Source organism: Dendrobates tinctorius, unplaced genomic scaffold (genome assembly GCF_039654945.1).
Source record: "Dendrobates tinctorius isolate UK_male_01 unplaced genomic scaffold, ASM3965494v1 ptg000117l, whole genome shotgun sequence".
Taxonomy (NCBI): Eukaryota; Metazoa; Chordata; class Amphibia; order Anura; family Dendrobatidae; genus Dendrobates; species Dendrobates tinctorius.
In genome coordinates, this window is record NW_027361785.1 from 14,012,078 (window position 1) to 14,032,374 (window position 20,297).

Here is a 20,297-nt window from a genome sequence, read left to right on the forward strand (position 1 = left end):
GAGGATGATGGATAGTAACAAGCCATCAAACAAAGAACTGTCTAAATTTTTGCGCCAGAAGCAGTGTGAAAGCATGCCAAGACGCATGGAAGCTGTTTTTAAAAATCATGGTTATTCCACAAAACATTGATTTCTGAACTCTTTCTGAGTTAAAACATTAGTATTGTTGTTTCTAAATGATTATGAACTTATTTTCTTTGTATCATTTGAGGTCTGAAAGCACTGTTATGCTTTTTGTTTTTTTTTAAATATTGACCATTTCTCTTTTTCAGAAATTTACTGCTTGGAAATTCGGAGACATGTTGTCAGAAGTTTGTAGACTAAAAGAACAATTTACATTTTACTCAAAAATATACCTATAAAGAGAAAAATCAGACAAACGGCACATTTGGAAGTGGTCTCTTAATTTTTGCCAGAGCAAAATATGCACCATGATGTATTATTATATTACAAGAATACATTCACAGCTTTCTCCCCATCCAATTGATAAATTCTATCTATCTATCCCATAATTCCATCCATTCATGTATACCATCCATCCATTCGCCGTCACTGAGGGGAGTAGGGGATAATCTTTATTGTCAGGGCTGGTGTTCAGGAACAGTGTGCAGTACAGGAGGTATTGCTGATGCTGTGTGAGATGCTGGAGGAGTAATGGGTGAGGTTTAGGAGGAGTTACCAGGGCTGAGATCTCAGGGATTGAAGCTTGAGGAAGATAATTTGCATACTCCAGGTGCCTTCCGAGAAAAGTGAAGAGTCTCCCTAAGCAAGAGGATCGTTGGATACAGCCGGGACCAGCTGCTTGGAAAGCATCGGTGAACCGCGCGCCAAATTTTTGCCTCTAGGACATTATTGCAAGAAAGCTTGCCTGATTGAGTAGATTACACAGGAAGGAAGACACGCAGCAAGTCAGCAGGATCTAGGATCAACATGGCAGATATGACAACCTACATGGTGAGCTGCAACATGTGCTACATGTTCACAGATCGACCAGAAGAAGTATCCAACTTCACCTGCCAGAAGTGTAGATTAGTGGCCCTTTTAGAAGAAAAGGTGTGTGGTCTGGAAAAAAGAATTGCAACTTTGAAACTTATCAAAGAAAATGAAGACTTCCTAGACAGAACAGAAGCATCTCTACTGATCACAAAAGGTGAAGAAAGTGTCAGAGAACCTCCAAAAGCAGACGAGTGGAACCATGTGACCAAAAGAAGCAAGAAGACCATAGTGACATCACCAACCACACAACTGACAAACCGATACCAAGGCCTTGCGGAGGATGACGATGGTACACCTAAGGATGAGGCACAACCAGCACGCAAAGAAGAAAAGGGCACACAGCAACACCCAGAAGTGACAACAAAAAGATCAGCCAAGAAGCAAAGAAGAGTGGTAGTGTTGTGAGACTCACTACTGAGAGGCACAGAAGCAGCCATCTGCAGACCGGATATAACTGCAAGAGAAGTATGCTGCCTTCCAGGTGCGAAGATCAAGGATGTGACCGATAGGATACCAAAGCTCATCAGTTCCAAGGACGTCCACCCATTTCTTCTGATACATGTTGGCACCAATGACACGGCTAGGAAGGAATTAGCGACAATCTGCAAGGACTTTGAAGAGTTGGGGAAGAAAGTAAAGGAACTGGATGCACAGGTAGTTTTTTCTTCTATCCTTCCAGTAGACGGGCATGGTACCAGGAGATGGAACAGGATCCTTGATGCGAACAACTGGCTAAGACGATGGTGCAGACAACAAGGATTTGGATTTCTGGACCACGGTGTGAATTATGACATAGTGGGAATAACCGAGACATGGATAGATGAAAGCTATGACTGGGCAGTTAACTTACAGGGTTACAGTCTGTTTAGAAAGGATCGTAAAAATCGGAGTGGAGGATGGGTTTGTCTTTATGTAAAGTCTTCTCTAAAGTCCACTTTAAGGGAAGATATTAGCGAAGGGAATGAGGATGTCGAGTCCATATGGGTAGAAATACATGGAGGGAAAAATAGTAACAAAATTCTCTTTGGGGTCTGTTACAAACCCCCAAATATAACAGAAATAATGGAAAGTTTCCTACTAAGGCAGATAGATGAAGCTGCAACCCATAATGAGGTCCTTGTTATGGGGGACTTTAACTACCCAGATATTAACAGGGAAACAGAGACCTGCGAAACCCATAAAAGCAACAGGTTTCTGATAATAGCCAAGAATAATTATCTTTCACAATTGGTGCAGAATCCAACCAGAAGAGCAGCACTTTTAGACCTAATACTATCTAACAGACCTGACCGAATTACAAATCTGCAGGTTGTTGGGCATCTAGGAAATAGCGACCACAATATTGTACAGTTTCACTTGTCTTTCGCTAGGGGGACATGTCAGGGAGTCACAAAAAAACTGAACTTTAGGAAGGCAAAGTTTGACCAGCTTAGAAATGCCCTTAATCTGGTTGATTGGGACAATGTCCTCAGAAATAAGAATACAGAAAATAAATGGGAAATGTTTAAGAACATCCTTAATAGGCACTGTAAGCGGTTTATATCTTGTGGGAATAAAAGGACAAGAAATAGGAAAAACCCAATGTGGCTAAACAAAAAAGTAAGAGGGGCAATTAACAGTAAAAAGAAAGCATTTAAACACCGTTGAAGCTCTAAAAAACAATAAGGAGAAAAATTCTTTATCTAAAAAAATAATTAAAGCTGCCAAAAAGGAAACAGAGAAGCACATTGCTAAGGAGAGTAAAACTAATCCCAAGCTGTTCTTCAACTATATCAATAGTAAAAGAATCAAATGTAAAAGTGTAGGCCCATTAAAAAATTGTGAGGAAAGAATGGTTGTAGATGACGAGGAAAAAGCTAATATGTTAAACACCTTCTTCACCACGGTATTCACGGTGGAAAATGAAATGCTAGGTGAAATGCCGAGAGACAAAGAAAACCCTATATTAAGGGTCACCAATCTAACCCAAGAAGAGGTGCAAAACCGGCTAAATAAGATTAAAATAGATAAATCTCCGGGTCCGGATGGCATACACCCACGAGTACTAAGAGAACTAAGTAATGTAATAGACAAACCATTATTTCTTATATTTAGAGACTCTATAGCGACAGGGTCTGTTACACAGGACTGGCACATAGCAAATGTGGTAACAATATTCAAAAAGGGCTCTAAAATTGAACCTGGAAATTATAGGCCAGTAAGTCTAACCTCTATTGTTGGTAAAATATTTGAAGGGTTTCTGAGGGATGTTATTCTGGATTATCTCAATGAGAATAACTGTTTAACGCCATATCAGCATGGGTTTATGAGGAATTGCTCCTGTGAAACTAATCTAATCAGTTTTTATGAAGAGGTAAGCTATAGACTGGACCAAGGTGAGTCATTGGATGTGGTATATCTTGATTTTTCCAAAGCATTTGATACCGTGCCACACCAGAGGTTGGTACACAAAATGAGAATGCTGGGTCTGGGGGAAAATGTGTGTAAATGGGTAAGTAACTGGCTTAGTGATAGAAAGCAGAGGGTGGTTATAAATGGTACATTCTCTAACTGGGTCGCTGTGACCAGTGGGGTACCGCAGTGGTCGGTGTTGGGACCTATTCTCTTCAACATATTTATTAACGATCTGGTAGAAGGTTTGCACAGTAAAATATCGATATTTGCAGATGATACAAAACTATGTAAAGCAGTCAATACAAGAGAAGATAGTATTCTGCTACAGATGGATCTGGATAAGTTGGGAACTTGGGCCGAAAGGTAGCAGATGCAGTTTAACAATGATAAATGTAAGGTTATACACATGGGAAGAAGGAATCAATATCACCATTACACAATGAAAGGTAAACCACTGGGTAAATCTGACATGGAGAAGGACTTGGGGATCCTATTTAATGATAAACTTACCTGGAGCAGCCAGTGCCAGACAGCGGCTGCCAAGGCAAACAGGATCATGGGGTGCATTAAAAGAGGTCTGGATACACATGATGAGAGCATTATACCTGTACAAATCTCTGGTTAGACCGCATATGTAGTACTGTGTACAGTTTTGGGCACCGGTGCTCAGGAAGGATATAATGGAACTAGAGAGGGTACAAAGGAGGGCAACAAAATTAATAAATGGGATGGGTGAACTACAATAGCCATAGAGATTAGCAAAATTAGGATTATTTAGACTAGAAAAAAAACGACTGAGGGGCGATCGACTAACCATGTATAAGTATATAAGGGGACAATACAAATATCTCTGCGAGGATCTGTTTATACCAAGGAAGGTGACGGTCACAAGGGGGCATTCTCTGCGTCTTGAGGAGAAAAGGTTTTTCCACCAACATAGAAGGGATTCTTTTCTGCTAGGGCAGTGAGAATCTGGAATTCCCTGCCTGAGGAGGTGGTGATGGCGAACTCAGTCGAAGGGTTCAAGAGAGGCCTGGATGTCTTCCTGGAGTGTAACAATATTGTATCTTACAGTTATTGTTAGGTCCTTTAGAAGGACGTAGATCTGGGGATTTATTCTGACAGAATTTTATAGGCTGAACTGGATGGACTAATGTCTTTTTTCGGCCTTACTAACTATGTTACTATGTTACTGATCTTGGTGCAGAGATCTCTATCTGCGCATGCGCCTCCTCCGGCAGCCATTTTCCTGGAGTCCACCGCACAGTAAACCATGTAAGTGCGGTGGCTCTGGGCTTTCACAAAATGTCGGCAGAGCCCCCGCACCACCGAACACACGCAGCGGCACTCATCGGAACACCCCCTCATCCCAGCCTGTGGCCTGCAGCAACGCTTCACTCTTGCCTCCTCCAGCAGCGACCCTGGGACCCCGCTTCACCGCAGCCACCACCCCCGTTAAGCAATAAAACGCATCGATTATAAGAAACACCACCAAAAGTTTTTTTCTTATTTTTCTCCTCACAATTTAGGGTGCGCATTATAATCCAGTGCGTCTTATAATCCGCAAAATACAGTAAATAAATATTTCTAACAATTACTATTTTCTTTATTCATTAACTTTACTTGGCTTCATCTGTGTTTTTTTTGTTTGGCATTATGGCTAATATTGGCTATACAAATGATTAAGCCTAATTTATAATTTGCAACTTTTTAAAATGCCTTAAAAATTGTTCACAATTGTACTCTAGTACCGCAGTTGAATACAAAATCTGTTTAGACATTGTTAGTCTAAAAATATGCTAACAAGGAAAATCATAAGGCTCTTTGGATATGTGCCAATTCATCAAACATTGTGTGCCTGTTTTGATGAATTTGGAGCAATGGCGCAAAGTGAAAAAAAAAATAATCAACAAATACCCCTGAAAAAATGATGTTTTCTCTGTATGGTTCTTATCTCTCTTTTTTTTTACATATTAATGAAACTGCATGTGTGTGCCAGAATGTAGATTACCAGCCCCTGATCAGTAATTATTACCCTCCTAATAACAGAGTTAATTCCCTGGCACATTCAGATTTTTTAACTTTGAATTTTTAAAAAGTCACAAATAAGTGTGAACGTTCCCACCAGTGAAGGGTCGTCTCCGGCCACATAGTTAGAGACTGTAGTGCTACTAAAAAAATGTGCTAAATTTACCAATAATTGTGCAGCCACATTTATCAATTTGGTGCTAAGAACGATTCCTATCATGATTATTCTCTCCCAATAGCTGGTATACCGTAATTGATGTACCTCTTCCTTGCCTAACATTGCCCGTTATATCACATACAGTCATTGTGGCAGCGCTATGCACACAAAAAAAACGAAAACAATATGGTTAGAAAAGCATATAATATTTTCTGAGAGAAAAGAACGCATTAACCTCATTACCATGCTCCGGCCTCAGATTTACAGCTGCTAGCTTGGCAAATATTTTGAGCAGTAATAGGATAGTAAAATACATAATAATGATCATTTCTGTGCAAAGTAGGAATCATGCCAGAGGCACATAAATGAGCTGGCCATGAAATCTCACCCCTGAATGTGCAGAAGAACAATAGCAACCCTATATCTAGAACTTCAGTTTGTCATCAGACATACGTCCATACTTACGGTATGTTGGAAACAATATCTGTCTAAGGCTCTTCACATAACATTTTAAACTGAATGTCCATATCACGATCTAATCTGAAATATTGCAAATTCTCATTGTTCACTTGGCATAATACTAGATTAGATGATTTAAAGGGAACTTGCCATCTGAACCACAGAAAGCATGAATCAGAGTCTAGTTGACCATTGCAGCCATTTATCTGTATGCATAGGGATAGATCTGTCAGTCAAAGACATAAGTGCACCAGGGTATCTACCTTGATTTTGTCAGCCAATACACATAGTGCCCAGCCGGCTTTTCAAAATATATTTTCTCTGAAACGCTATAGCGTTTCACAATAAAGCAGACCCAGCTCCGATAATGCAGCCAAATTATGATTTGTACTGCCCGATGTTCAAGCAGCATGAATAAAATGACAGGTTCCCTCTAAATTGAGCTGTAAGTTTCAAGTTTTTTTTAAGTTAAAGAGGTACTCCAGGAACCTAAAAAAATTGTACTGTCTCTGCCCTCATAAAATATAATGATGAGAAGCCAAGTGCAGTTCTATTATCTTTATAAGGGCTCATACTCACTTGCGAGAGACTCGCACGATTCTCGTGTAAGTCTCTCGCAGGAAAACCTATGCACTTAGGCACATCAACATGAACATCCGCAGAATTTTAGAGCAGCAGGCTAACAACAGTGAAACTCTACAGTATGTAGTGCATCGGGGTTGGTGCAGTGCAACAGATAGGCAGAGATCACATCAGAGTTCAAAGCAAATGTCTTTAATGTCCATAAGAAACTCACATATGGAAAGCAAATGGTATCCTCTGGATCGCAGCTGGGGCGTCAAGACAGTCCGAATTCGAGACCGGTTACCGTGGGCGACTGCCCCGCCTTGTCACACTCATGGGTGCCAGGCGCTTTTGCTTCCTTTGGCTCCGTGTTACTTCACACAAGCCAGACGTTGCAGAGCCACCTGCTCTACAGTTTGCAAACCAAGACTGACACACCCATTCCTTTACTTCAGGGTTTTCAAATGGAATTTGTAAGACCCATCTGGAGGGAGCGAACCGCACCACTACCATCCTGTAGTTCGCTCTAAAAATAAAAACCCTTAACGGGTTTTCCTAAATGTAGCCTTGGCCAAATAACTTGACCAGGTCCACACTTTTATTTTGCACTGCAGCCAGAACAATGCCTGTGACTGCAATGCACGTCAGCGGCCTCAATACGCTTCTATGTGCTTCCTGGGGGATAACATATCAACCCTCACTTATGATCCTCCTCACCTCACTGCCTCACAAGTATATTAAAAATGGAAAATAACAAATGTCTCCATGTGAGCTGTTTGGCTCAACGGTCTCAAGATGAAGATATTACGCTTTATTTTAAGATGGATTATAGGATTAATGTATTTTCATTGTTCAATCAAATTTATTTTTATTAAAAATCTACATTAGAATTATATACAATGTATTATTAGTTTCAGCAATGGGTTATTGTCTAGTCTCCTTCGGAGATAGCAGTGTTTTGCAGCCGTCACAACTGTGCTAGCCAGATGGAGCAAAACATAATTTTGGTAGGTAGTTGAGCTCTATTATGCTTATACAACATACAGAAACTCCCCATTTTTAATACTGATAGAACGCCTGACGAACCACAGTAAGTAGTAAAAAACTGCAACGCACTCAGGAAACAATAAGTTCGTGGATGGTGCACAAGTAGGGTATCCAGCCCGTCATATAGAATAACAAATTTGGCACTCAAATTTGTGAAAAAATGATAGTTCCATTTTATTGGCATCCAATTAAAGTGTTATTCTAAACGTTTTCGGCCAAACATCACAAAGCGGTGCATACCGCATACCGGAGGCATCACCATTCCAGCACAATCTCTGACAGCGGCACATGTCGCTATACTCAAAGCGCTATTGAACATTTCAACTGAGCATCCAGCAATCTTTAAGAAATTGTCTGATGAAGGCCTGATATTTGGCCAAAAACATTGAGAATAACACTTTAATTGGATGCCAATAAAATGGAACTATCATTTTTTCACAAAGTGCCAAGTTAGTTATTACTGAACCACAGTAAGTGGTGCAACAATTTTTGAGGTGTTCTGTGCTCTCAAAGCCTAACCCAACTTAGATTAATATGTCCCAAGATAATCAATATGTCTATAGAAATTATTTTATTTGCACTGATACCTGGCTTTTTTATTGCGGCTATTCCATCCCCACTTTCTGGGGAATTATAATCAATTGTGAATATATCTTTTTTGAACAATTAAATATATTTAGATCAAGAATGAAATGCAATGTATTATGCAGTGATTACGGTATATCATTCAGTGGTTTACTAAGTTGGTTTGGCCCAACATCACTTTCATATGAACTTCATAGTCCACTAGTTTGTCACCCATTTAGGATGCTATGTCGATACGTATCTCTAGATATTGTTCTTTACTTGATTTTCACTATATTTGCCTACAGTGTCCATGCTACAGTATATGCTAACTTTTATCTTTGGAGATTGGTGCTGTGCCGTTGGGGGTGGAGAGTGAGAAGGATTGTGGCCTTATGGGATTTTTCCTGCGTCACCATTTTCTTGGTTCTCCCCAACTCGTATTATTTTTTTAACAAGTATTCTCACATTGTCTATTATGTTTTTTGTATATATGTGTAATTAATAAACTTTTTTTGATATGCTTAATAAAAGTAACAATAATATATTTATACAATACAGTATATTCACCTTATCCCTCTTTTTGTCTTTGGGTAGGGTTGTTGTCATTATCTCTTTCTGTTGTGTTTTGGTATGCTAATTCTAGACTCATACTACTTAATCTGTACAGAAAATTTTTCAGCAGTCTTGCTGTCATGACACACAAGATTACAATGAATGGTAAAACCTCTATAACACAGGATTCACAATAGTTAATGGTCAGAGCTCACCCTCCTCTCTCTGATCAGAGCATATCCATAGAGCTTTTCTGTAGAACGTCAAGAGCCACTGCTAATCTATTGCAACCTATGTCAATGTGGCTGAATAAGTCTATTATAAGATTTAGTGGCCAATGACAAAATAGCAAGATTTGTATTATTTTTTTTACAATATAATTAAAAAAAAAATTATAACAAAATCAGATTTAAACAATAGATAATTTTCTGTTGGCACATAAAGCGGGTCCATGGAGGTGACAACCTTTTGCTTCAATTTCTACTTAAACTATCACTCCCATGAAAGTTTTTATCCTCTTAATATTTTGCAACCATCATATTATATAGCACTGTGTACTTACATGTGCTCATTTTGCCTTTCTACCAAGCTAAATCTCCTCTGGTCTGGAAACAGGAAGTCTCCTGTCCCTGCATTTATCATCCCCCTCTTCACCTCCTGACCCAGCTGCTCCCTCATCCCCCTGCCATAGACTTTTGCCTCATACAGGGAAAACTGACTTCCTATTTCTACATAGAGCTTAGAAATATTCAGCTAGTCAGTTTTTAATCACGTGATGCCATAGACTTAATGGAAAAGAGAGTATTTAGCTGGGTAGAAGGGCAAAATGAGCAATTGTAAGGATACAGTGCTATATAATATGATGACAGCTATATATTAAGAGGAAAAATTTTTTAATGGGAGTGCTTCTTTCAATGCAAGATAGTAGAAGAAAGCATCTAGGTGTGACCATGCCAAACTACTGTGTTTGATGTAAGTGGATAATGGACACAGCAGTGCACATAAATACACTTCAGGACACTAAACACATGTTTAACAAAACTTTTGGACAACACTAGAGGGCAATTTTACCAAATAAATCATCATCTCAAAAGGAATATTTAATTCTACCATTTTACACAAACCAATAACGGTTTCCCATTGTGCACCATTTTATTTTTCTCAATGCATACAATATTCTTCATTCATTGTAACACTTGAAATTTAGATAGATAGTATTAACAGACAAAATTTTCATTTTGTACAATCATTGATAAGGCATTACTTACATAATATTTGTCATCACTTTGATTGTAAGCCAGTTTCACAACGCCGTATGAGCCCTAGAAATAAAAATATATTTAATACGGCTGCATATCACATTCCAAACACTATGGGATCACAGAACAGATGGATAAGATAAGACAATGCCAGGTACACACAAGACCGATAGCTGAAAAAGCTGATACTAGACAAATCCACAGAGGTTCCCAAGATTCACACAGGCTGATCCTGATAGCTAGATCTATTTCAAATGCAAATGTATATTCACGCACAAACATAACCAGAAAATCATTGCTCTTTAACTTTCCATTATCATAGGACACCATATTGTTATACAAGTCATTTTGGAAACTTTCTGCTTCAATTGTCCAACCCTAATTAAGTGCAGTCACCGTGCCCTGAAAAACCATGCAAGGCCATATATCACAGAAGCCAAAGAATGGGACTATGGAGTGTTCAAGAACATAGCACATGAAAAGTCTGTTGCTGGACTTACTAAACTACAGCATGCTCCTGAAAGTACGGGACCCTCAACAATCAAGCGCCGAACAGACAGAACTCAAAGTTCCAATGGTGACTATGTATAGCATTAGAAATTAGGCTGAGCTGCTTGTATCCGTTGAAGGAAAATCTTAATTCATATAAATACATTCTAGAGAATTGTATTTTCTAAATTAATTTAGGGAAGGATTCTTTTGGTATTTTACTGCCACAATAAATTTGATCTATAAAACTGGTCTGTCAGATTTGGAACAGAAGGTCTGTACACAGCACTAACCAGAACACCACTAAACACCTTTTAAATGAGTTGGGAGACCAATTATGAATCAAGCCTTAGGCTCTGTTCACATGTTCAGTAGTGATCCATTAGAACGGATTCAGCAGCAATTCGTTGGCAAAAAAAGTTGTGCAGATACAACTTTTTAGGGTGTTTTTAAATAACTGATCTCTGCTGGCTCCATTTTCTTAACATTGATGGATCCTTTACTGAGCGATCTGTTTATCTTTCACTTGTAACGGATCCGTTCTCTTTCTTACTGGATCCGCTACAAATCAAAGAAAAATGGATGGCTAATTAATTGATCCATTTTCCATAGACTTCAGCGTTAAAAAACCTTAATCCTATTGAAATCAGTTTTTTTTTTAACCGGACAAAGAAAGTTGTGCCTGCACAACTTTTGTCAAGTGATTGCTGCTGGATCCGTTCTAATGGACCACTACTGGACATGAGAACCCTAACAGAGTCTCAAATACAGACAAAATTGTGTCTTATCGTGAGCAAACCTTTTAAATTCCTTTATTGTAAACATACAGTTGAAATATCTTCTATTTGCATAAACAATTAGAAACTGAATATGGATTAGAAAGCCAACTAGTGGAAAGGGTTAATGGAATTACAGCAAGTGGCTGCATGGGTGAACCGAGGATAAGGTGCTTAGTTGTAAGACACATAGCCCTGTAGGCAAACTAAATATAGTGAGAACATTCTACGACTCATACTGTTCGCTAAATTTAAAAAGAATTCAGCAATCTTAAAAAAAAAAAAAAAAAATTAGTGAGACTATGGAACTCTCCGTCACAACATGTTGTAATGATCAATTCTCAAAAAGTTCAAGAAGGGTCTGGTTACCTTTCTGAAAGAAATAAGTATTGCAGGGTCTGGGTACTAGACTCTGCTTAACTTTCCCCCATTATGGGACCATTGTTGTCTGCCTCATTGGGGCTTTTGCCTACCTGTGGATCAACAAAAATTAAATTAAACTCATTGGACTAGTGAGCTCACGAGAGAACTACTAGGGTATGTTCGTATGTAGATTTTTTTATGCATTTCTTTTCTGCATGAAACGTGCAAACTATGGTCAGAAAGCCACAGCAGAAATTATGCACGTACTTAATATAGGTTTTGGTGGCTTTTTTATTATATTTTTGCTGCCAACTAATTTTGAAGTCAATGGGGAAGACTGCAGTAAAAACGCTGAAAGGCCAGACAAACTGCGCTTTTTTTTTTCCTAAAAAATGCACCGCAGGTCTGAAAACGCAAGGAATAACCATGTGAATGAGATTTTAGAAATCGAATTTATTTTGCTGTTACTGTAAACTACTGCAATAAAACACAGACAATAATGCAATGTGTGAACATGCTCTGACATAACTTTCTAATGATTATACTTGTCTTCCCTTCACATTAGAACAAATTGGTAACTATTACACACACTTTGCATTTCCATTCTTTTTTTTCAACTTACCATAAAAGGAACAATTGACCTTGTTTAGCTTTATATTCACAACTTTACTGTACATTGAACTCCATTAAAACTGTCTGCACTCAAAACCTTTAGGGAGTTGCGCACCAGTTTATATAGTCCATTGCCATGTAGTAAAGAGTAAAGAAAAAACACGCAAAAGACAACTAGATCCAATGGTAATTAGCGATGCAACAAAAGAAATGGACAACCATGGTGTCGGTTAGAACTATGGTCTTTAATTCTATTATGAGCCACCTCTTCTGGGAATAATACTACAATCATTTATGCGGGACTGTGGGTAGGGTCTTCCGCTCTGCCATGACCCCTCTGCTGTCTATCTTCTTCCATGACAGAGCCGAAGACCCTTCCCACAGTCCTGTCCCGATGCACGGAAACCAAAATTTCTAATGATGAATTTATAAAATCCAGGCTATAGATTTCTTCACTGAAAGTATGTTTTAATTCAGTATACCAGCGCCATTATCACAATGCCTTTAGTTTAGTATGTATAACCCTGACGACAGGTTTTCTTTAATGCTTCCGGCATGATACATGTAACATCTAACAGTCTGTCAAAATATAGCTGCGCAGTACACGCAATATGTTTTCCTATTCACATTTATTTTAAAAGGTCAGAAGTGATTGAATACAGAGAGACCTGACCCAAACCAAATTTTGAAAAAAAGACATTGCCCGTAATATTTGTTTTCCATTTTCGATACATCTATTCATCATGCACCCATTAGGCTCTGTTCATATGAGTGGATGCGCAATTATAAAGATCTGATTCTTTCATTTTTCAAGAAAGAAACAGCACAGCACACAATTGTTTCCAGAAAATGTCAGAAACCTTAAGCATCCTATTACGCTCAATGGGGTGCACCGGGCACCATTCGTGTCTGTCACATGATGCATCCATCCGCTGCATACATTTGGTTCGTATAATGGAACAGAAAAAAACATTATTCCTAATATAGATGTGAATATAGACTTAGAGATTTTTGGATCTTTTTTTGAAGAATATAGTTGAATATACTTAAAGGGAATCTGATAGTAGGATTTCTGACCCCAAACTATTTGTATGTGCATGTAGCTCTTTCAATGACAAGTGCAGCAATACCTTCACATGGCCAGTCCATTCCTCTGTTACTGAGAAATGAGCAATTTAATTTATATGCAAATGAGGCTGTTGACCTGAAGCCTCTGTCACTCCAGCTCTATTCCCAGCTTAGCGCCTCCTCTTATATGACTGACAGCTTCAATGCTGTGTGATGTCAGTAAAAGGAACTCTCAGTCAAGCAGTAGGAGGCACCACTGGGAGTGAAGTAGAGCTGGAGTGACAGAGCCTTCAGATCCACAAATAGATCTTCAGACTTATTTGCATATCAATACAAATGCTGATTTCTCGAACTGGCCATATAAAGGTATTGGTGGATTGTCTTTAAAAGAGCTACATGAGCATATAAATAGTTTTATAAATTGTTTGGGAAAGAAGTAAATTATTGCTGACAGATTCCCTTTTCTTAAAAGTTTTCTTTACATCATAAAATGCTGTGATTGTGACACTATCATCAGGAATTACAGCGAGCTGCTGAGATCAGGTTGTCTCTATTACTAAAAACCATATTACTGGAAACCACCAGTATTATAAAGGAAGATGTAGATTGACCTCTAATGTGATAACTGAAGAACTAAAGTTGACAACGCCAGTAAATAGCGCCTTATTAGGCCATAGGCCATCTCTTGGGACCCAACCTTCTACAGATTGCATGAAGAGCAGTTAATTTATATCACTACAATCATTACTACTCTTTGCCTGTAGTGACCAAAGTAGGGAAAATTAACAGATGACATCAACTTCAATCCAGCAAAATCAACACAAATTAAAAAGGTTGCTTGGAATTATATAATCCCTTTAAAACATCAATTAAAACATTTAAATAGAGCACAAAGATCAATATACACTGCTCAAAAAAATAAAGGGAACACTTAAACAACAGAATATAACTGCAAGTAAATCAAACTTCTGTGAAATCAAACTGTCCACTTAGGAAGCAACACTGATTGACAATCAATTTCACATGCTGTTGTGCAAATGTAATAGACAACAGATGGAAATTATTGGCAATTATCAAGACACCCTCAATAAAGGAGTGGTTCTGCAAGTGGGGACCACAGACCACATCTCAGTACCAATGCTTTCTGGCTGATATTTTGGTCACTTTTGAAAGCTGGTTGTGCTTTCACATTCGTGGTAGCATGAGACGGACTCTACAACGCACACAAGGTAGTGCAGCTCATCCAGGATGGCACATCAATGCGAGCTGTGACAAGAAGGTTTGCGGTCTCTGTCAGCGTAGTGTCCAGACACTGGAGGTGCTACCAGGAGACAGGTCAGTACACTAGGAGACGTGGAGGGGGCCGTAGGAGGGCAACAACCCAGCAGCAGGACCGCCACCTCAGCCTTCGTTCAAGGTGGAACAGGAGGAGCACTGCCAGAGTCCTGCAAAATTACCTTCAGCAAGCCACAAATGTGCATGTGTCTACAGATGGGGGTTGTGCTCACAGCCCAACACCGTGCAGAACACTTGGCATTTGCCACAGAACACCAGAATTGGCAAATTTGCCACTGGCGCCCTTCACAGATGAAAGCATGCTAACACTGAGCACATGTGACAGATGTGACAGAGTCTGTAGATGCCGTGGAGAGCGATCTGCCTGCAACATCCTTCAGCATGACTGGTTTGGCAGTGGTTCAGTAATGGCATGGGGTGGCATTTCTTTGGAGGGCCGCACAGCCCTCCATGTGCTCGCCAGAGGTAGCCTGACTGCCATTAGGTACCAAGATGAGATCCTCAGACTCCTTGTGAGGTCATATGCTGGTGCGGTTGGACCTTGGTTCCTCCTAATGCAGTACAATGCCAGACCTCATATGACTGGAGTGTGTCAGCAGTTCCTGCAAGATGAAGGCATTGAAGCCATGGACTGGCCCACCCATTCCCCAGACCTGAATCCGATTGTGCACATCTGGGACATCATGTCTCGCTTCATTCACCAACGTCACGTTGCACCACAGACTGTCCAGTAGTTGGCGGATGCTTTAGTCCAGGAATGGGAGGAAATCCCTCAGGAGAACATCTGCCGCCTCATCAGCAGCTTGCCCAGGCGTTGTACAGAAAGGGTGATAATACAGGCACGTGGAGACCACACACAATAATTAGCATCTTTTCCTTGTCATGAGGCAGTTTCACTGAAGTTGGATAAGCCTGTAATTTGATTTTCCACTTTGATTTTGAGTATCATTCCAAATCCAGACCTCCATGGGATATCCATTTTGATTTAAATTGATAATTATTATGTTTTCTTGTTCTGAACACATTCCACTACGCAATGAATAAAAATTTGCAACTGGAATATTTCATTCAGAGATATCTAGGATGTGGTATTTTAGTGTTCCCTTTATTTTTTTGAGCAGTGTATAGACAGGGAAAACACATTCTTACAAATAATTATTAGCTTCCAAGTGGCAGCAGAAAACAGGTGAATTGAAGGGAGTAGTTGCGATGTCATAAACCAAGAAGAGAAGCATTATTTAACAGTTAAATCCACCCCCCCATCCAGCACGCCTCCCCCAGTGCTGACCACTGGCCATTATTTACTTACTGCAGTGATGACTTCCTGTTTACACACAAAACAGTTGTAGCAAATCATCAAACTGACTGCAGCAGTCACATGTGTTGATGGGATGTCAGCAGAGATTTTTTTCACTTCCTGTTAGATATGAGCAAATCCACTCAATGCAAATCAATTTGGTTTTAATGTCTAGGAATTTGCTTAACCGTGGAAAAAATGAACAATTTGTGCAAGTTATCAATATGTTCTCTGCATTTCAGACAATGCAGAAGATTGCCTCAGCAAGAGAAGGCTCATATGACCTTGGCTACCACATTACATGGTATAGCACAATGTGACTCTGAGTCACTTCTTACAGATAAGCCATGAGTCAGGATAGTCAAGGAGTCAGAAGTCAAAAGCCAGGAGGATACCTTATAAACAGAGGGAAGAGACAAAGGCATAGGCAGGTAAAAGGCCGAGGTCAGAATACCAGCAGGATAACACATCAGAGCAAAGGGGTTAGACAAGATGGTCAGAACCAGGTCCAAGATCAGGCAGCAAAAAGATCCACAAGCAAATCACAATGCACAGACAAACAAACCACACAGAGCTGAATCTATATCTGTTAGATATAAGTAGCTGGGCAATCACTTGGGACTGGGAACGCCTAAAGGAAGCCCAGCACCTCCCAGTCTCAGATTGGATGGCTGACCTGTCAATCAAAACAACGACAGCTCAGCACCCCCATGCACCAGACTGGACGATTGAGCTGTCAATCAAAGTACTGACAGCTTCTGCATGGTCCTGTACCAAATTGGATGGCTTAGCTGTCAGTAACTGCATCCCTGATACACTGAGGAGTGGAATCATGACACACAACCAGTCAGAACAGACTACCATAGCCTAACAAAAGAAAAGGCAGGGCATCCAGCAGCATTTTGTGTTGAATCTGGACATTGAGAGAACGTCACAGCTCTTAGCTGTACTATAAATATAGGGAGAGAAGGTCATAAATAGCAAAGAGATTCTACAGAAGAATCAGAATATAGATACATTGTGCTGTTTGTACAATCAAGTACCTTTTAATACCTGACAGAATGATTTTCATTGTATTGCTGTGTTTAATAATGAAGCCTGTAATAAAGACAGTCATTGAGAACACAAACAGGTATTGATTCATAAGGTTTAGCATCTTAAAAATATATTATCCTTGAGAAAATAATCCTAAACAATGCATCTTAATAGTGGAGATAACACCTTAGAATAAGGCTGCTGCATAACCATGCAGAATTTTTTTTTATAGGGTGCAGAGCCAAGGTGACTGGAGTGCCGCACTCGGAGAAGTTCTTGTTGTGGACTTGTTGAGTCACTAATTGTTCGCAGATCTTTCCAAAGTAGTAGCATCATAAGAATTGATTGCTAGCTGGTTATTCTAATTACCTAGGAAGCTTGATGTAAATTCCAGATGTCAATGGGAGCACAGACAGAAGCAGACAAGATCATTTAGATTCAGAGCGGTTTAGCAATTGTCATTGTTTTTAAATGAAGAAAAAGCAGGAACAGATGTCAGAGACAGAAGAATTATCACACAGCCGTTCACATCCAGTTCAGATCTACATCATCATGGCACTAATATCACTATGCATTCTTTGCCTTTTAATGGCAGAACAGACAAGGAATACACTTTTTTACTCTTTAGCCATGTATTTTCAATCTGACTATGCTTTGGTTATACAGTTAGCAATTTTACCCCATCCTTGTGAATTAAATTTATTAACTGTTTTGTTATCTTTAATTCCTTTTTAGTCAGTTTATTAAGATGTAGAGCAAAAAACTAATATACTGTTACTATCTGGGAACAGTCAATAAGCTGCTGTCCTGCTTATCTTAGGCTAGATTCACAAATCTGTGTACATTTTACCACTCGTGAGAAATCGACCAACATTTTCTCATGTGTCATCCATGTTGCCTCCATGTGGTATCCAAGTTACATCTGTGTTGAATCAGTTTTTTTTTCATCTATTTTTTTTTCACTGAAGTAGTATCTTTGTCCCCAAACCAATAAAAAAAGAAATAGATGTAAACCGGAAGCCTTTGAATGCATCCATGTTTCACAGTTCCCCATTGACTTGAATGGTCAAATCTGATTTGCAAACACAGATTAAAATTAGACCTGTTCCAAGTGTCAAGGATCTCCTACACTAGGGGTTCCCAACATGAGGCTCAGTAGCCACATGTGGCTCGTGGTCCCATGAACTGTGACTCGCGGCTGTCTGCCAGCTTGGTCCATTAGCTCCAGGTCTAGCAAACAGGTATGTAGAGCACATTTCAAAATGGTGAATTTTGTGAGTAGCCATATACAAAAGAGCAGGTCTGGATGCACATATACTGGTCTTAGGGGTTTGGAGATATTTTACGCATGATAAGCTGGAGAAAGAATGATATTACCTATCAGAGGTGGTGCTTGAAGCTAGATGCAACAGTGTGTTGGGAGAGCTTTATGGGAGAATACTGAAAGGGGGATTTGTAGGAACCACTGGATCTTGGTATTCTGCTTTAGGGTGATTTCTGTGGAAAAGCTTTGGTTATCAATATACCCATAATGTGGGCTTTGGTTGCCACTCCTGTGAGAGGACTGAGCTGAACGTGGCTCACGACCCTCTCTCAGAGCTAAATGTGGCTCGTGACCCTCTCTGAGAGTTGAATGTGGCTCATGACCCTCTCTCAGAGCTTAATGTGGCTCTGAAGGTTAGAAAGGATGGGTACCACTGTCCTACACCAATCTGTGTATTCCATAGATATGTTTAAATCCATCAAACTCTATGGGTCCGTCACAGTTATATCCTGCAGTGAATGTCGGATTGCCTCATATAGACTACCTTAAAGGGGTATTCATAAATTTGACAGTTATCCCCTACCCTTAGGATAGCAGATAACTTTCCGATTGGTCATCTGACTGCAGGGGCTCCGGACAATCTCAAGAACTTGGGCTCTTAAGAGACCCACATGAATGGAGCAGTGGTTGATCAAGTGCACTGTTGCTCCAGTCATTCTAATGGGAATGTCAAAGATTAGCCACCCCTTCAATCTACAGAGGTCCCATTCAGAACGAATGGAGTGGCGGTATGCATGATCAGTCCATTCGCACAGGGATTTCCACAGTCCCTGTTATCAGGATTCCTGGGTGCCCAAGAAGACAGACCCTTAATTATCAGAAAGTTATTCCCTATCCACTCAATGCCGACTTTTATTCCCCATTGACTTGCATTGGGGTCGGGTTTCGGACGAAACTCCAACTTTTTTTTGCCCTAGTCGGACCAGTTTCATCTGAAACAAATTTTGTTTCATGAAACCCGATCCGATCAAAGTCACTCAAATCTACTTAATATGGTTCACACACGGGCAATATTTCATTGCCGCTATTATTAGACATAGCAGGTACTCTCTCCATATCTTTATGCACTTTTATACTATGGTCACTGGAAAGTTATTTACTGTTTTTTTATGCATTTTGCTTGCAGGTTTTGTTAGCTGCTCGATATGCTTGTATATCTGTACTAATCACATTGTGAGATAATTTATACAACTTGTTATTTACCTGTTGGTGCATATTAATTGGCTTTCTCATACCTCTAATAGCCGTTCTTTTTTGCACTGTTTGTCCCCATTTTTTAACTTTTTATTTAGTTGATTATACCATTTTTAATTATTACTCAATAAAAATCTGTATTTTTTATGGCAATAAGACTTCCTAATTTTTCTATATGATGACTTGGCATTTGGAGGTTGCCATAGGTCTAGGCACTTTGCAGCTTTTTTATTACTTTATCTGGTATAGATATTGTTACCATCACAAGGCATCATCTGATAAAAGGAGATGATTTGACAGAAAAGCTCATTCTGCCAGAGTCGGTCTATGCTTCATATGTCTGTTTCTCAACAATCATCAAACAAGCCATCTACTTCAAAATATGGCAGACAGAATTACAGCGCGTTCTTGTTTTATTCATGAATTCATTTTGATACAAGATGCAAACAAGCATTATGTGTAATGCCTTGGGATGGAGAAGACATAAATGCAGATTTGTTCAGCTTCAGTCTTGTGAAACTTTTTTTTTTTCTTAAAACAAGACAGTACAAATTAATGGTAATTATTCCTGATTTCAAGGATGTAAGCTTCTGATTGATTTTTTCCCCAATTCCACTAATATAATTGAAAAAAAAGAGATATGATACTGCGTTTTATCATCTCCGTATGTAATAAGAGATATGTGAGACATAAATGGCCATAACCCAATGCTTACACTTTACCTTCTGCTTCAAGGATAGTCGTGTACCATTTTGTGACTTGTATTTATATCTTTTGCCTTTGCAGAGTTCATCTCTAATTTTAAGTAATGTTTAGGCAA

At 39.4% G+C, this 20,297-nt stretch overlaps 1 protein-coding gene across 4 annotated transcripts in view; it reads right to left on the reverse strand.

The window, feature by feature from the left end:
- CAMKK1 (calcium/calmodulin dependent protein kinase kinase 1) overlaps positions 1–20,297 on the reverse strand; it is a 433,796-nt gene that overhangs the window by 186,115 nt on the left and 227,384 nt on the right. For all 4 annotated transcript variants that reach the window (XM_073590582.1, XM_073590580.1, XM_073590579.1 and 1 more), the window contains one exon: positions 10,033–10,086. In XM_073590582.1, coding sequence (XP_073446683.1) covers positions 10,033–10,086 — 54 coding nt within the window. The remainder of the gene's footprint in view (positions 1–10,032; positions 10,087–20,297) is intronic.